Raw genomic sequence first — 18,796 nt, 5'->3', positions numbered from 1 at the left:
TTTGCAGCTGATAGACTAAAGGATAGTTATGCTACACTTTTGCTGATCTACAGCTTTGCATTCAATTCAGGGCAGAAAACCAAGTCTGGCAAAGTCAGGCAGATGATTTCCCCGAGAAATATGACAAGGCCATTAAAAACTCTAAATGGAAGTTGTGTAATGAGCAGGAATCTGAATACATTTAAATTTCCACTAGATCCAGTAATTTCAGCAACATCTTTATATATTTTCAAAGTGGGCTTTTTGCCCTTAACCCTTTCATGCCTTGAATATTTTATTATTTCTTCCTTGAATATTTTATTGATACCACGTGTTTTCAGTAATGCAAGGCATACTGAAATTGAGGGTAAGTAAGTTGGAGGTAATAAGAATTTTGATGTCATTACATGGGATACATATGACCCAAGTGGACTCTGCTGGTACTATTGGTGGGGTGAAGCCCATTTCTCTAGGCTCATGCAGTTTTACAGGTCCCCACCAGACAACAACAGGTACTACAGCTGGGATAGCAGCCTCCCTAGAAACCTAGAGGCTGCAAACATTGGTGGGCAATGTCCCTCTCACAGGTCACAGAAGGGTTAAAAGCTAGCAAGGGATGCTGTTGTGGTGGTGGTTAAATGTCATTGAGTCGGTTATGACCTATAGCAACACTGAATAGGGTTTCTGAGGAGCAGCTGGTGAGTTTGGACTCCTTACCTTGTAGTTCACAGTCCAGTGCTGATGCACAACACCAACCAGAAGCATGGAATGGGGATTATTCCAGAGATAGTGGTGCAGGGAAGGCACTATACAATGGTCATGAAAATTAACCCCTGAAAATGCACATGATTTTATTATTAAATGAATGTCTAAAGAGATTACTGAATTTTTAGGATCCATGCTATAATGAGGGAGTCCTGGTGTGGCACTGTGGGCTTATGCATCAGACTACAAAGTCGTTTGAACTTGCAAGGTCAGCGGTTCAAGCTCACCAGCTGCTCCTTGGAAACCTACACAGGGTCGCTATGGGTCGGAATCAACTCGACGGCACTTAACAACAACTATAAAGAGAGCGACCTGCATGCCTGAAATAATTAAAAAGAGACTCAGTTATCTAGTAAAGTGAAATTTCAAATGACCATGCTTACCTAAATGAGCAAAAGTGCTTAGACTCGTGTCCTTACTTGTATTTAGACAAGCCTTAGCAAAGATATACAAGGAGCTGAAGAATGGGACCCCCACATTCTTCCATGAGCCGTAACAATGCCTGCTTATGTAAATAGGATTTTCAATAAAGCAATGGGCATCGGAAAAAACACGTTTTCATTATTATCTCTGAACAAATGCAAATGCAGATGAAAGTCAAGCAACTTTCACTACGATGGGCCCTGAAGATCCAAAAATATCGATTCTATGTGAGTCTGACCCTGGATTCCAAGAGGATCTAACTAAGTAACAGACAGCATTTTTCTCCTTAAAAAACAAAAAAAAATTAAAATTCAAGTACAATCCAAGGAGGGGAAAAAAGGTTTCTTGGATTCCATGGTAAGTTGTTGTTGTTGTTGTTAAGTGCCGTGGAGTCGGTTCCGACTCATAGTGCCCCCACATAGGGTCTCTGAGGCTGTAAATCTTTATGGGAGCAGAAAGCCTCATCTTTCTCATATTTTGTTAAAAATCTAACTTACAAAGAAATAAAAGTTGTAGTAGGTATTTATTTGCCTTTATTTGGCAGCCTCTTCCAAAATCTGGGCCAAAATATCAATATCCCTGTCTTCTTCATCATTCCCATCTGACGATCAACCCCCTCCAACTTCCAGGCACAAAGTAAAGCTCATTAAAGACTATATGAAGGCTATTTAGAGACAAGCTAAACAAAGAATGTAAGAACTATTAGCAAAATTAATGAGACCGTTCATACTTTTGACAACTATTTACTATTTGTTTGAACTCAAGTGTCTAGTTCCTTTACTGACAGGTATTGATGACTCTCAAGATAACACATAACTACAGTTTTAAACTGACCCTGTATTTTCTTGGTTCAAGGTCTCAGGTTTTGACCTATACTCCGTATATCAACCTTCCTGTTGCTGTTTAGGCAGCTGATAAGAGGCAGAAATCCTTCTAGCTCATTAGGCCATTAGCTGCTGTTAAGCAAAAGACTGGGGTTGGAGGGGGGGTGCCCAGTGGCCCAGAGGAATGTGACGGATTCCACATATAAAGCCAGCTCTGATTTGGGGTTAAGAATTTAACCTTAAAAGGCTGACAAGTCATAAATTTGCCTGAGGTTCATATATATGTGTGACTTTCACAGTTTATATTTCCTAGCCAGGACCCAAAGTCAAAACACGCCCCTGATTAATGAATGGTACTAATTGTTATTCCTGACTTGAGAACATTACTCTTTAATCCATAATATTTTCTTAAACAACAATCTCATACCTAAAAGTCTCTGGCTTAGGGGAATTTGGATCACTAGTTAGGGGACAAAAGAGGAAGAGGAGTGCATGCTATCTGTCCCTCGGTGCTACCCTTATAGTAGTCAGGATTGACTCAGAAGCTTTCATTTCATTGTGTACATCTACACACCCAAAAAATGAGCTGAGGATGGGGGGGGGGGCAGGTACAGGGTTAAAGTGTCTTCAAGCACATTTTGTCTAACTTATCTTGTTAAATATTTATACCTAAGTGCATAACCTAATAACCTTGGCCAAGCTTAGAAGAGATAATGGATACAGGACAAATGAAAGATTCCCATAAGTAGAAAGACAAAGAAAAAACATCAAGAAATAAACTAATTAGAATATACTCTCTAACCTTAAGTAAAATTTGAAACTGGGACGATAGAACCCCACAAGTAAAACAAGGTCCCTGCAATGTGACAACTTCATCCGAGAAATGCAGGCTATAATTCCGTTAGCCTAGGAGGTAGGTGGTGTCAGGCCTGCCCCATACTAGCAGTGCTTCAAAGGGGCTCCCCTGCCTTTAGAAAAAGGAAAGGAATTCAGTGTGAAAACAGACATTTATAAGACCAAAGATGCAATTTGCATGGAGAATTATGATAAAGACAGAGAAAGTGTAAAGTACATAGCAATGACCTAAGTACTCCACACAGTATCTCTAGCCTTGGTCTGTTTCTATAAAATGCCTTTTAACTAAGAGTTCTTAGAAAGTGGGAAGCAAATTCATCCATGAACATTTTAGAGTTCCTTGTTTTCAAACTGACTAAGGAATCGAATTTCGCAATATCCCAAGAGAAGTAACCAGGTACCCAAACCAAATATGTGGGCGGAAATGGGAAGCCTGTTTTCTTTCCAGAATCACGGAGGGCAGGCAGGATATGGAGGAGGCAGAGGCAGATGGGGGAAGAGAGAAAAGAGAGGAAAATCAGGAGCTATAGAAATAGGAAACACAAACTGAAAACTAAAATGCTGAAGAAAATAACAAAAATGCTCTATTCCTCTATTTAAAAAAAAAAAAAAAAACAAGAAGAAACCCAAAGCTATTCAATAAATAAAACAAACCATAAAAACACCTTCTGTTCTAAATTATAACCCGTTGAGAGAGTGGACGGGTAGAAGGGAAAGAGGAGATGTGGAAAACAGACCGACAGACAGATGAAGGAGGGCCCCCATGTAGGTTTGGAGAAGGGTTGGGATGTGTGTGCACATCAACAGGAGTTAAGAGTCATTTGGTCTACTTAATCCTCTATGAAAGGTTGATGTGCCATTACTTTGTAACAAATCTCACTGCCATGAAGACCTAATTCGAAAATAAAAACATTAGCTATCACTGAGGGTGGAGAGAAGATTCTGAAGAATAAAATAAATGCTTGCCGGTTAAAGCTTACAAGCAGCCATCCAAGGCACAATTGGTCTATATTCACCTGGAATACCAGAGGAAGGAGTCAGGAATAGAGGGAGGAAACACAGTGTTTGACTAAGTGCCTCCAGGAATAGCTGCCTCCTTTGCCATGAGACCAGAAGAACTGGATAGTGCCTAACTGCCATTGTTGTTGTTGTTAAGTGCTGTCGAGTGGGTTCCGACCCATAGCGACCCTGTATAGGGTTTCCGAGGAGTGGCTGGTGAGCTTGAACTGCCAACCTTGCAGTTCACACAGCTTTGCAGTCTGGCGCATTAACATTACTGACCATTTAAATCAAAGATTCCATATTAGACTTCTGATCAAAGGGGAAACATGGAGAACAGAATTTCAAATTCTCATGGACTCTAGACATTCTGGAGCCATTGGGGAGGAAGGGTATGAAGTCCTGAGATAATCTTTAAACCTTAAACCAAACACATCCCCTGAAGTCTTCTTAAATCCAAACAATAGTTTAGCTTGACTAATAAAAAAGGTCTGCTCTGAGCTTTATGATCTTTTAAGATCTATATGGGATCAAAGTAACCACAGCAACTCGAAAGATTAGATAGGAAGCTTAAGGGGCAGTGAGTTTATGTTCTTGGGGAAAGAACAGCTCAGAAAAGGAGGGTGAGAATGATTGCACAAGTTCAAAGAATGTGATCAGTGTCGCTGAAATTTACATGTAGAAACTGTTGAATGGGTATATGCTTTGCTGTGTATATTCTCAATAAGAATAAAATAAACACAATTTAAACATGCTGGTCCCTTTTAAGCTTTGTGAAGAAGGCAACCTTACTCTTTCAAAGAACAAAGGAAAGACAATCTGACTGACAGCTTTGGAAGGGTTAAAAAAAGAAAGCCTTCAGGCAATGGTTCTAAATTGACCCACAGTACTGAAGTTTCAAAGACAAGAAATGACTTAGGTTTTTAGAAATTAACACCTGTATAAAACCTTCTGAATTCTGTGGGGGAAAAAGAAACCTTAACTGCAGAAATAAATTTTGAGTTTGAAAACAAATCAGGAAATCTGTTTATGAAAACAGAAGGGACAAGACTTGAAGCCCAGAGCCGGATTCCTCTACAACTCTTTGAAATCTATCAAAAGTTCCACTGTGACTTCTGTGGATGGCCAGGAAAGATATACCCCAGCATACTGGCCAAAGAAGAAGAGGGAAACCATAGTTCCCTAATTGTTGTTGTTGTTAACTGCCTTCCAGTTGGTTCTGACCTATAGTAACCCTGAAATAGGCTTCCAAGGAGTGGGTTTGAAGCACCAACCTTGCAGTTGGTTGTTGTTGTTGTTAAGTGCCATCTAATTGACTCTGACTCATAGTAACCCTGTAGAGGGTTTCAGACGAGCAGCTGGTGGTGAATTTGAACCACTGACCTTGCAGCTCAAACTGACCTTGTAGTCCAGTGCATTATCCTCCAGGACTTCTTAGGATAGAAGCAAAATTATCTCCGGAGATATTTGCCTCTGGCCATGTGAAATTAAACCAAGGTCTAGATTAGAGCTTCTATCCATCTGGAGGAGCAAGGACACTGTTTTCCATACTGGTCACTAAGTCATCAGGCACTGAGCAGAGATTCTGCCAGCTCTCCCCAGATCAGTTATTCTTATTCACATTCATACCCTCTCCTCCTCTCTCACTAGCTCCCTCCTCCTAGGAATGTGGAGAGTCTAGGTCTCTGACACCACATCAACAAATGGCTGAAGCACAGCACAAATATGAGAGACCAAAAGAATACTTATCTATAATGTGTAAGATGTTCTCATAGGTGTTGTAAAGTTCTTATCAAGGGGCATACACTTGGAAGCAGCCCTACTCAAATGTTAATGTGTATGCAGATTACCTGGGATCTTGTTAAAAAGCAGATTCTGATTGAGCAGGTCTGGGACCAGCATTTCTCACAAGTTCCCAGGACCAACCCAAGCTGTTGGTCCATGGATCAAACTTTGAGGAACAAGGTGCTAGCAAGAATAAAGTTACGTAGATAAATACTTAAGGACCCTTGGTGGCACAGCGGGTTACACACTGGTAAAAAGATGAGGGTCACTGTGAGTCAGAACCGACTCAACGACAAACAACTACCACCGCCACCACTTAAAAACTCACAAAAGCAAGCACGAATCAAGGTCACAGGAGAAGTACAGGTGCAGGAGGGGTCAATAAAGGAAGTAGCCATATCTAGTCATGGAGAACCATGGAGTGACTCCTAAAGAAGGCATTATACTGAAGTCTTGCAAGACAAGTAAGCCTGAAGCAGGCAGTGTTGCTGGGAAGACATTGAAGTGGTCTGTAAGCAAAGGCTTGGAAACAGACAATTACAGGGCCCTTTCAGTACTGAACCTGTAGCTTGTTATGCTGAAAGAGGGAACTAAGAAAGATTGCCAAGAGATGAAACATTGGAGGCACTGGATGAATTGGCTCAACTTGATCCTCTAAGCGCTGGAATAGTGGTACTGACAGATTTGGCCTAAAAGAGCTTAGCTTTTTTGAAAAAAATTAATCTAACAGCAAGGGATCCATTAGCATGAAAGACACGATGGGATGCAGACTTACAGGATGCAGTCACTTGTTTGGATGGAGGATGTGTAAATGGAATAGTCAAACATGACTTTAAGGTTCCAAATCTGGGAACCAGACAGAGATGCCATCACCAGAAATGTAGACTGTTCAAGAAAGGCAAGTTTGTGGGGATGGAAAAAGAAAGTGATTCACGCACTTCGGTTCTGTTGTAAGTGAAGCACTGACAGGACTTCTGGATAGAGTTGTCCAGTGGGCAACTTGGAAACGCTGAACTAGAGATTAAGGAGGAGACTGGAGATCAAGGAAGAGGTCAGGTTGGAAAGAGATAGGCGAGTCATTCAAACTGCAAAGATAATGAAGTCATGGGAATGGATTTGCGAACGAGCAAAGAAAACGGAAAGGGCAAAGGACAAACATTACTGGAACACTTGCATCTACTAAAGGGTGGGAGGAAGAGGGCAAACAAGCAAAGACAGAATCAGCTTCACAAGTAGGAGGGGAACCCAGAGTATCTAACATCACAAAAGTCAAAAGACTGTGGGAATTAAGTCAAATGCTTTACATCCAGAGCATATGCCTTCTGCTCATAGTCCAGTGGATACAGTAGAAAGATTATGGAATACAGAGTTCAGACCAACCCAAATGTGGATTCCGGGCCCACCATTTATACAATCTCTGAAAAACGGAATTCTTCTAGGCCTCAGTTTCTTCATTTGTATAACGAAGACGTCATCGCCTACCTTTCAGGTTTGCTGTATAGATCATATGAGAGGTTACATGTAAACCATATAGTCCACACTCAGTAAATAAGTACTTTCCATGATCTTCCTTTGTGGCCCTTCCAAAAAATGTGCAAATGGCCACACCACCCAAACACCTACTGAAGAACAAGCTTTTGTTGAGTGAAAGCAGGAACCTAAATGAAGGCAACCTCTTGAACAATAGGGAACATAAAGTAACCATTCACGTCAGAGAACAAGAAAATAATACAATGCTTCCCCCCACAACAAAAGGCAAAACAAAAGAAAACAAAAATCTTTACCTCTCCAAAGACACGTAAGAAAAGATCAGCCCACTTACAAAAGCATTCCTAGCATTTGCTTCCAACCACATGCTTCCGAGACTAGACAGCAGGGCCAAATCTGCAGTAGAACAGACCTGAGCTCCAAAAATGACACACCGTTAGAGGTTTTCATTCTCGAGTGGGAGAGTGTTCCCCAAGGAGGCGGGGCCTCTGTCTTGGACCCAAGTAGGTCGGTGGAACTCAGAACCTACAGAAATTGTATGAGTGGTTGCATTGTTTGTACATTAGAGGTATGAAAGCAAGGTTTTCAGCTCACCAATGTTAGGGATTGTGAAAGACTGCAAAGAGTAACAATGAGCAACTTGCAAACAGTTAAAAGAACATGTTGTTGTTGGGTACTGTCAACTTGATTCCAACTCAGAGCGACCCCAAGTGAGAGTAGATCTACCTCATGGAATTTTCTAGGTTGTAATCTTTATGTAGAAGTGTTGTTGGTGCTGTAGGATAAGCTCTGAATTGCTAACAACAAGGTAGGCAGCTCAAACCTACCAGCTTCTCCATGGAACCACTAACTTTTCAGTTAGCAGTTCAGCACTTAACCCTACCAGGGCTCCTTTGAAATATCATACATAATTAATAACATTGCTATAAAAAATAACGGAAATCTGATCCCTTGATTCTAATGTTTCTCTGCACAGACATCCCTGCAATCTATGTGTGAGTGTGTATGTGCATGTGTGTTTGTTAGGGCATTATCTTATTTTATTTACAAAATCTAGGACCATGCCAAGATATACTTTCTCTCAATCAGGCGAGTTCTTGAAGTCTCCAGAACTTTAACTTAAAAATCACCAGATGTTGGTAAAATGCATTCTAAGACATGTCACATGCAAAAGCCTGGAAAATATCATCCACACCCATGACTTTCAACTTGAATCTATAGGCTGATGAGTCCCAACTATGCTTCACCTAAACTTCAGAAGAGTTTAGACACTCTTTCCCAGTGATCTCATCTATTCCCAGGGCTTCACTGAAGCATCTACATGCTGATAATGTCCAAGTATGTAGCCCTAGTCCTAATTTCTTTCTTCTGGGATCTCAAAGCAAACTTCAACTACCTAGCACACAGTTCTGCCTGGATGATAGAAGGACCCCTCAAACTCACCATGTTCACATTGTTGTTAAGGCCCATCGAGTCGGTTCCAACCCACAGCGACCCTGTATAGGGTTTCCGAGGAGTGGCTGGTGCACTTGAACCGCCAACCTGCAGGTTCAAACCGACTTTGCAGTCCAGTGCATTAACCCACAGTGCCACACCAGGACTCCACATTGGAACTCATTATTTCACCCCTTAAGAATATGGTCCCCCTGTCACTGGAGAATAGTGGAGAGCGGGACCCCACCCAGAGAAGCAGTGAGACCTGAAATGGAGACAGAGAGGATGATGTGAAGAGATGGAGTGGCTGAGGACTTGAGATCCAGAGAAGGAAAGAGGCTGTGTGCTGAAGACCGTGGGGCGGGCTTGCAGGGTATACCCTTTGGTTGGTATACGATGGGTGATGATGCATAGACGGGATGGTAACTAGCACAATGAAACGATGTATGATAGAATGAATGTAAAACTAATGTTCTCCCATGTAAACTATCACACAATAAAAAATTTAAAAAAAAAGATATGGTCCCCTTGTTAATTTCTTCAATAGATGTTTACTGTTTACTGAGTACCTACCATTAGTACCCACCACCTAAGCCAGAAAAACTTGTTGTTGTTGTTAAGTACCATGGAGTAGGTTCCGACTCACAGTGACCCTGGCACAGGGGTTTCCGTGGCTGTAAATCTTTACGGGAGCAGAACACCTCATCTTTCTCCCACGGAACCCCTGGTAGTTTCAAACTGCTGACCTTGAGATTGGCAGCCCAACTCGTAACCACTACATTACCAGAACTAGCAGCTCTAAATTCTCCCTTGCTCTATCTAGTCTCCAAGTCATGCCTACTCTACCTCCTCGAATCTTTCAACTGTCCTGTTTCCGGTAGAAGTAAAACTGCCTCTGAAGTGGTCTCCCTGCCACCACGCAGCACTCTGCAGTCATCCTCCACACTTAAAATTTCCCCTCATCATCCTTGGACTCAGGAGCAAACTCCTGCACGTTTTCTGCCTATTGTTCCACTTCATCTTCTCTCTAAACAACCCCCACATGTGGGATCCCACCTATCCAAACTGTTGCAGTTGAATAATAGTGTTATTTTGTCTCCTAACACTGTACCCTTTGCACATACCTCCCATGACAGTCCTCTGAAGTCAACTCATCACACTAGTCTCCAGCCCCCCACCTGGGTGCCCAACTCTACGGCACTCCTTAAGCTCCATGGTTTTCCTTGTCTGAGAACCAGGCAGATCGGGATGCCTTGCTGGCAGGAATTTCATCTTAGTTCATTTAATGAATGAAAACCTTTCACGTATTTAGACAGAGATAGCATATAAAGTTCATTGTCAGAGAGTTCTTTTTCTGAGAATTGCCATTTGTTTTCCAAAACACATAAATAAATGTGATCCACAATACAATCAGTCAATGAAAGTAACTTCAAAACTGCTTTTGAGTCACATTCCCATTTCTGCGGAGCTCAATATGTGATCCGTCAATACTAGAAGCATAATCAAAATGGGTCAAATTCACAATATGGGTTGATCATCACTACTTTAGAAAGGATCACACCTCTCTGTTCTTGGGGAAACAGTTAAACCTAACAGATAAGCAGTAATTCTATAACATCAGTGACAATTAGCTTTGCAGAAATGTGGCACTGGTCTAGCTCAAAATGGTTTACTCAAGCTCTGAAAACTTGCACCTCCTAACTGTTTCCAGTGGCGATTAGGCTCATTCTCTTGACTAGTGCTATGTGTGTATGCAGGGTGGTAGAATTCAGAACCTACACTTTATGAGAGGTTGCACTGTTCGTACATGAGAGATATAAAAGCACACAAATGCTAGCAATGAACTGTGAAAGACCACCCACGGCAAGGAGGAACAATTTTCAAACAGGTTTTAGAACATATGGAACTTAAATATTGCTATCAAAAATTATATATATCATCAAAAAAATTATTATGTAGAAATAATATATAATCTATAGCATCTATATAATCTACAAATCCACAAAGCATATCCAAACAAATCTATAAAAATATATAACATATCCAAACACCTACCAGATTTAGATAGAACTGAAACAAAAATCTCTCTCTGCTTGTCACCTCTTCCCCAGCCTTCAGTTTGGGGAAAGGGGCAAGAAGGCTTCCAAAGCCATGGAAGCTAAGTAAATGTGCTTCGATGCCGCCACCTTCTCCCTCACGCTCTGCTGCTGATCCATTTAGACAACGATGTAGTCAGAGTATCCGCCATTCTCTAAGTATATGTTGTTGTTGTTAGGTGCCATCAAGTCGGTACCAACTCATAGCGACCTTATGCACAGCAGAACGAAACAAAGTATATGCCATCCTCTAATTTCACTCCACAGTGGCCAAGTCCTCTAGACTACATCTTTAGATGTTTATTCTTACATTCTACAAGGCACTTCACTCACCACTGTAGACAATATCATGATGAATCAAACATGGTTTCTGCATTCACGCAGGCTACGTAGACACTATGGATGTATGTAAATGCATATGTGTATATGCATGTCTCTTAAATTTCTCTTTAAATTATTTAAAACAAACCTTAAAACCAACACCAAACACTTACCTCTTGAAAGATTTGGTTAGTTTACTTCTTCCAGGGAACTATATATTACAGGCAAATGAATTAAAGCAAAATTCTCTATCAATTTCCTCTGGAGAACAAATGGTGTTTTGATCTGAAAGAGTAGTTGCTTATTGAGAACTCTTGGTGTGCTTGTATATTAGTTTTATGAACATTTTATTTTTGTAATACAATCCTAACTTCATTCATTCATTTGATCTGTAAATATTTCTTTTTTTTGTTTTGGTTCCATGCTGTCCAGTCGGTTCCAATGCATAGCAACCCTGTATAGGGCTTTCAAGGAGCTGCTCGTAGGTTTGAACCTTAGACCTTGCAGTTAGCAGTCTAGTGTTTATCCTACAGTGGCACACCAGGATTCTTACTACTTCTTAAATACCTATTATTTATTGTCCATACTACACTAGAAGGTAGTCCCTAAACTCCAGGAGCACATAAAGAATCATTTTGTACATGTAGCAAAGTTGCCATAATCAGAACTTTTCATTGCTCGTGACAAACTGACCTTTGAGGGCACACTAAAAAAAGGGCCAGTTAAAAGTTTTGCTAGACAATTTTGCCATCTTTTGACTCTACACAAACTGCATGCTTCTTTGTAAAAATTTTGTTCTCAAAATCCTTCATCACTTTTGCTGAGAAATGTAGGTGGATGGGTAGGTGGATGGATGGATGGTGAGAATGGATGGAGATTTCTTTTCAGATGTCTTTGACTTCCTTGTCCTTTCTTATGGCCACTTTTACTTGTAGTTTACATCCCTTCTTATCAATTATTTATCAATAGAAGCCTATTAAGAATAGTTTAAAGAGTTTCGTGGACTTACTAATCTAGCATATAAATACCATTTCAGCTACAAGAAGTAATTAACTGCCCAGAAGACTAACAAGGCATTTTGGTCCTTACACTGATTCCTTTTAACTCAAGAGGAAAAATATGAACTCTTAAACAAGGCTTTGTCCAGCTACATTCAAACGGAGGCAAAAGTGACAATGCCTTTCTTGGTAATCAACATGATTCAATTAAAAAAATAATAATAATGGCAAACAAGTATTTCTAATAATTAGCACTTGGGTATTCATCTTTAATTGGCCTAATTTGAAGTAAAGAACTAAATCTTCATTAGTTTGTATATTCAACAACATGTTCAAGTGAGACTATTGTGTTTCAGTGAGCTTTTTCTCCCACATACAGCACTTCAAAACGCACATTTTCTCTGCTTATATACCCACTTTCACCTTGCCTTTTCTCTCTCTCCCTGTCATTTCATCTCAGAAGGTAAATTCCCATTACTTTATGCTTTCTCTAAAGCCAGTCTGGGGCCCATGACTTGGACTCTTATTTTCTGATGTTCATTTCTTAATGGAGTGGTAGGGATCCTGTTTCAAGCAAGACAATTAACTAAATATGGGCAAATGGGTGGGGGATTTTTCTGCCTTCACTCTCCATTAGACCCTAGATTACCCAAAACATCAAACCCAGTCACCAGAGCCCAGCTAGGGCTGAAAAGACATTGGCTCTTGGGATGGTCTCTTGAATTGAGTAAGCCTGTACACAAAGTCTGATGCCAGGTTACTGAAACCTGTGCGGTACTTCAAGAGGTCTGTACATGGTAATGTCAACTTCAGTGAGAAAGGTCTAGCTGACATGAAATCAAAGAGGGTTTGATTTAAGAGATGTCCTACAATTTACATGCTATCATAACTGTTGATCTTTAATGACACTAAGCCAGTCATAACAATGCTGCTAATTTCAATTTGTTCTTTGAGTGCGCAACATTAATATGCCCTACCTGATGGTAAGAGTCACCAGCTAACAGAGATACGCCAGTGTCTGTCTCCAGCTAAAACCCTGAAATGTGTGTCCACTCAACCCAATCATGTACCAAACAATTTGGATTTAAGTTGTTAAAATAAGATGGCATTTAGTCTAAGACAGAATGTGAGAGTTCACAGAGAATAGCATAATGCTGTAGAAATTCTATTACCTTCCACTGCTTACTCAATGCCCCTTCGTGCAACACTACAGCAAATATAGTGCTTTCCCTTTAAGAAACTTATAATCTAAAACATACAAATAACCATATGCAGGAAAAAGCTAGCGATCAGAGTAAAAGGAAGCATTCACAAAAATGTACAAATTCAGCATGCCAGAACTTTTCAGTTGAGCAACATGATCCCCAGTGAAATTCTTTCCAAATGATGTATCGTGTGCACAAGTTATAAGTGATTATCTTCAATTTTCTTAGAAATGAGTAATAAGATACCTCTTAAGACCCATGCTTTTGTATATGCATCAAACACTAGAGTTGGCGTGGCCATTGATAGCTGCCATTTAAGGAGAATACATATTTTCTATCTTGTCTCACACTAGACAAATCCAGGATTCTATTCTCCCAGGTTGGTAATAAGCAGCTCTTTTCTAGGATACAGTGAGCAGGAAACATTACAACTCTGAACACGGAAATGCAAAAATAGTGAATCAAAATAATAGCTACAACCTACCAAACTATAAGGAAAAAAAAAAATTGCAAAAACCATCTGTGTCCTCTAACCTCCACCAAAATCTTCTTATGTCTGTATTTCCTAATGCTTACAAAATGGAATTTGCTCCAAGAATTAAGGAAATTCTTTTTAAGATGGCGGTGCTATTAAGAGACTTCCTATCTCCCACTTCATCTCCCTTACTTACCCAGGCTGGCTATTGTAACCATTTCAGCCAATTTCCTGGAGGTCTTTTCTAGCCCTTTTCACCCTATTTAATCCTACAAGTTTCCTGGGAAGCCTGCTTACTTGTATGCTCCCCCAATAGACTGTGCACTATTTAACAAAGGGAACTATCTTATTCCTTTCTGCACCCCCAGCACCTAACACAGCGCCTGCACCACGCAATGAGCTCCTTTCAGTCCAAGGTGCCTCCTCGACCCCCATCATCAGCTTCAATCAGACCCGTGGTCCCCTCTCAGTACCAAAACCAGGATTAGTGGAAGAAATTCGTTCAGCCTGCAATTGAAAGAATTGTCTTAACTGTTCCAAATAAGCACACAATATGTATTCAAAGTCTTACCAAATCACCCAATCACCCAAATATCTAGTGTAATCTCAGGAGAGAAAACACTTCACTTCTTTCTTATTTAGGACCCTGTACTGCATTGCTGTGTGCCTTTAAGTTGATTCTGACTCATAGTAACCCTATGTGACAGAGTAGAACTGCCCCGAAGGTTTCCTAGGCTGTCCTCTTTACCAAAGCAGATCACCAGGTCTTTTCTTCCACAGAGTGGCTGGCTGGGTTCAAACCCAAGGATTTAACCACTGCAACACCAGGGTGCAAATTAGGGTCCTAATTACATCAAACTAATCAGGGAACCACAGCTGGCAAAGTAGATACAGTTGTTGGTTCTCACATTTGAAGTTGCTTTTTATTTTTATGTCATTTCATCTGTTTTGAGAAATTCCAAAATCCTGGCTCTTCAGTGCTACCTTTTACCCATACAAACATTTGGCCTTCTAGATTGGTTCTAGCACTTTCCAAGGCCTCTAAAGCAAGATCCCTCAATCTTTGGGGAGTTGTAATACTACCACGGTTTGTTTGATTTTCTCATTCCCATACATCCCCTCTACCACTACCCTCCCCGCAAAAGTGGTGTATGGCATTCATAAAGTGAATTACACTTGATTTTTGTTTAGAGGAATATTTTTTCAGACTTCTGTAACATTCCCTTGAGACAATTGGAAACATCATTGTCTGATTACTTAGCTCACTTTCTTTGCCTAAAATTGTATCCATTCTTGATTGCGCCTGTGGGTAGGTTAAGCAAAACAAAATAAACAGCTAGACTTATGAGCTCATTGGCCTTTTTCTGAATTTTTCTAAATTAAATAAGGGCAAAAGAGCTGCACTGAAAGTCAGTTATATAGATTTTTCTGCCAAATGCTAACTCTGTGTGCCTGGTTTCCATCTGTGGGGCTTTCCAAATTACAAATCCTTAAAAAGAAGGAGAGAGAGAGAAAAAAAAAAAAAAAAAAGAATGGAGTACGAAGAGATCTATGGAGTTGGGGGACATGCCATTTAGAATTGCTGTCCTGTGCCTCTGAACTGGGGACATGAAATTGTCAGGCTTCAGATCTGCTTTGTGGATGACTAGCACAGTCCTTCAGCATCAGAGATAGTGTTTTTGTTTTTTGGCTGGTTGATTTCAAATGTCATTTAGTTTCATTCATATTAGCATAAGAAATGTACCTTAGCCACTGTAACTCAGATGTACTAATGGCTGAAGTTAGCAGACAATCCCAAAGGCCCCCACTAAGTTGTTGTTTTCAGTAGGTTCTGACTCATAGCAACCCTGTGTAGGGTTTCTGAGGAGCGGCTGATGAGCTTGAACCAACGACCCTGCAGTTCAAACTGACCTTACAGTCCAGTGAATTAACCACAGAGCCCCACCACACAGGCCTCCTAAGTAAGACAGGACATTCTTGTGAATGTCCCCTTACTCTGACCAAATCTCATTTTCTCTGAGGCAAAGAATAATGAGGTTAATAAAGAGGAACAGGCAAACTGAACAGGGATTAAACTATAGATGGGAGGGGGAGGTACCAGGTATCAAGCGGTCATCAAGTTGGTTCATAACTATCAAATAATTTGCATCTCTTTCAATTTCCAAGCAGCAAATAACATTTATTCCCTTTGAAACGATACACTTGCCATTGTATGGAGTCTGCCATTATCACCCCTTTTCTGAAATACTGATCAGTTCTGTCCACATATGGTGGTGGTGGTTATGTGTCGTGGAGTCGGTTCCGACTCATAGCGACCTGTACAGGGTTTCCGAGGCTGTAAATCTTTACCAGAGCAGATAGACATGAGGATTTTCCCCATGTCTGCAGTGACCACAATTGTACAAGGAAAGCTCAGGACACGTGCATTCATGCTAGAACATAGTATTGGAAATCAGCACTACTCCACAAAATCCAGGATCTACTCAGCTGTGTAGTGGCATGGGTATCACCATATTGGACGTTTGGCTTGGCTCCAGCGCAAATCAGAACGGTGCCTGCAAGGCAAAAGATGCTCAGTACTGTGGGGGTGGGGAAATGAGATGGAAAGAGAACGGAATTTTTACACGAACTTTTTGAGGTTTCCTTCATCAGTTCAATAGAACTGGAATGGGGGCTGTTGGGTTTATTTTATGAAGCCCCTTGGAAAGTGGTTTCTTCTACAGACTCTGGTAACTACTAGAAAAAAATGAAAAATCTCCATTACAAGTCCCTGGTCTCTAAGTGTGGCTATCTCTAGGCGAGGAGTAGGGGGTGGGGGAGGGAGAAAAGGAAAGAGGGAGGGAAGAAGTCCAGGCCAAATCTCAGTACACACAGTGTGTGGGCCCTCCCAATACTTTCATACAGAGGCAGCAAGAAGGCAGCCAGAGAGCTGTGGGCAGTGGGGGAGGGAAAGCGCCTCCAGGAGTGCGTGTTGGGGGGGGGGGCGTTTACTAAATGTATATCTATGCATTCCCTGTTGTCTTTTTCTCTTTTAAGCCCAGTCTTTATTCCCAGAGTTCAAATCAATCCAGTGTGGCCCCAGCCCTGGACCCATACATCTTGGATTGGGGTGTGGTGGGGGTGTGCTCAGCTTGCAAGGACCCATTTTCACATTATCAACAAAAGCATGTTCTCTGGCCTCAGCAATCTAATTACCACAGCACTTTGAGGGGCGAGAGCTTCACCTGTTGTTTCAGCTCGTGGAAGGGATTCATAGATTGACCCTTACAGAGCCTGCACACGCCCACGTGGTACGTTATTAACATTTAACAGTGGAAGAGGTAGTTCTTCTCCCCTCCACACACACAGACCTCTTGGGGCGAAATCTTGCAAAGCAATATTTAACATCTGCGCAAATGCATTTTCAGTCGCCAAAAAGGGTGACCAATTACCTTTGCAACTAAACAGCAGGCTTGCTTGGCTCTTTTCATCCACCTAAAGAAAAGACTGAGGGCGCGCTGGCTGCCTAGGTAACCTCCTGCCAGTGAACGCTCCCTGGCAGCACCCACGGGGCGCGCATCCGCGTTCACTACTTGGTCCAGCCACCAGGCCCGCCTTCCCGACTTGCTGAGAGCCGAGAGCCAAGTTTTGGGGAGGGCTGCCCCTCGATCCCTCGGAAGCGCGGGACACGCGCCACGCTGGGTGTGTGGATCGCGTAGAGGTGCCTGAGGCCACCAGCGTCTTAAGGTTCTCGACCACCACCAGCTTCTTCGGAGCGCACCTCGGAGAAATTAACCTGTTTGAAAACGATTCTTCTGGGCTGCATCGTCAGTGTCGCAACGTGTCCTAACTGGATTCTAAGGCAGGCTTTTCGGAACCCCACCGCGGGACAGTCAATCACATAAGACCATTAATATTCTTCTGTTGACAACGGCAGCCTCAGCTAAGGTTAAATTATGCCCCCACGGCACGACTGGATTGTGCAGAACAAAAGGCAGGCGTCCCGAAACTTTCCTCCACCTAAACTCATCTACCCTTCCGAGCCCACACTGTCAAGGCAGTTGAACCAGGGAAGGGGAGGAGTTAGACCCTCGGGATTCCTGCTCCCCAGGGCCAGCAGCACCTTTGGGAAGTGATTTTGTCCATCAGCTAAGGGACGTTGCTTTTATTAAAGGGAAAAAAGATCAGCTCTCCTTATTGGGGGGACCCTTCAACTCAAAAGTTTCCCTCTGCGTGTCTTTACCTGCAGCTGCAGAATCTGAAAGCTGGCCTCAACTTTGTCTGCACTTGGGCCCGGGTCGAGAGCCAGGCTGGGGACGAAGGGCGCAGGGGTTGGTGGGGAGCGGGATGGCCAGAGGCGCGCTCCAGCTCCAATTCTGACACGTACGTGCGAGCAAGAGGGGCCAATCCCAGAGGCAGCAGCTTGGGCTAGAGGTGCCAGGTCTCCAGGGCCCGGGAACCAACTCCCACCTTCCCGCCTTCCCCCAGACGTGGGCGCCCTCAGGCAGGCCACCCCGCTGTTCCGGCCTCTCAAGTAGTCTGAGTAGTCCGTGACAGCAGCGCGAGCCCGGAGGCAGGGAGCCCTGGTCCATACCCTTCCTCCCTCATTTCCTCGGTGGACCCAGCTCTGCCCCGGCCAGCGACCCCACGCTGGTGCCTAACGGCAGGGCGCCCGACGCGGCCCCAGCGCGCTCAAGGGACTGCCACCGCGCGCCTCAGCTCCCCGCGGGACGCGGAGGACGCGCTAGGAAGCCCTCCTCACCTGGCACGGGGGTCTCGGGCACCCACTTGAGTCCGGGCTGCAGTCTCTGGAAGAAAGAGCGGACCTGGTGACAGGTGGCGTCCGGCGGCGGTGGCGGGGGCTGCGCCTGTCCCGGGCAGTCCAAGCTGAGCAGCATCGCCACCGCCAAGCACGCGGTGCGCACGGTGCCGGCCATCCTGCAGCGCGTAGGAGCGAGGGGCGCGGGAGAGTGGCAGCAGCGGGGTCGAGAGCAGACCCGGGACGCAGCGAGCCCGGCAGTAGCTCAGTGAGGAGCGGGAGAAGGAGGCCACCCAGCCGCTGCAAAAGTTTCCTCGCAGCTACCTGGGCTCTGTGCGAGGGCGGGAACGGCTTGGTTGCGCGGGGCGGGAGGGGCCGCTGAACGGGGCGGGGCCAAGAGGAGGGGCGGGG

At 43.1% G+C, this 18,796-nt stretch overlaps 1 protein-coding gene across 3 annotated transcripts in view; it reads right to left on the bottom strand.

The window, feature by feature from the left end:
• The window catches only part of GPC3 (glypican 3), a 578,503-nt gene extending 559,742 nt beyond the window's left edge, over window positions 1-18,761 (bottom strand). For all 3 annotated transcript variants that reach the window (XM_006862806.1, XM_006862807.1, XM_006862808.1), the window contains exon 1: window positions 18,389-18,761. In XM_006862806.1, the coding sequence (XP_006862868.1) occupies window positions 18,389-18,563 (175 nt within the window). In that variant the 5' untranslated portion in view covers window positions 18,564-18,761. The remainder of the gene's footprint in view (window positions 1-18,388) is intronic.
• Between the last annotated feature and the right edge of the window lie 35 nt (window positions 18,762-18,796).

The sequence above is a fragment of the Chrysochloris asiatica genome, unplaced genomic scaffold, assembly GCF_000296735.1.
Source record: "Chrysochloris asiatica unplaced genomic scaffold, ChrAsi1.0 scaffold00051, whole genome shotgun sequence".
NCBI lineage: Eukaryota > Metazoa > Chordata > Mammalia > Afrosoricida > Chrysochloridae > Chrysochloris > Chrysochloris asiatica.
The sequence above is the reverse complement of the archived record's forward strand: the minus strand, read 5'-3'. Positions and strand labels throughout refer to the sequence as shown.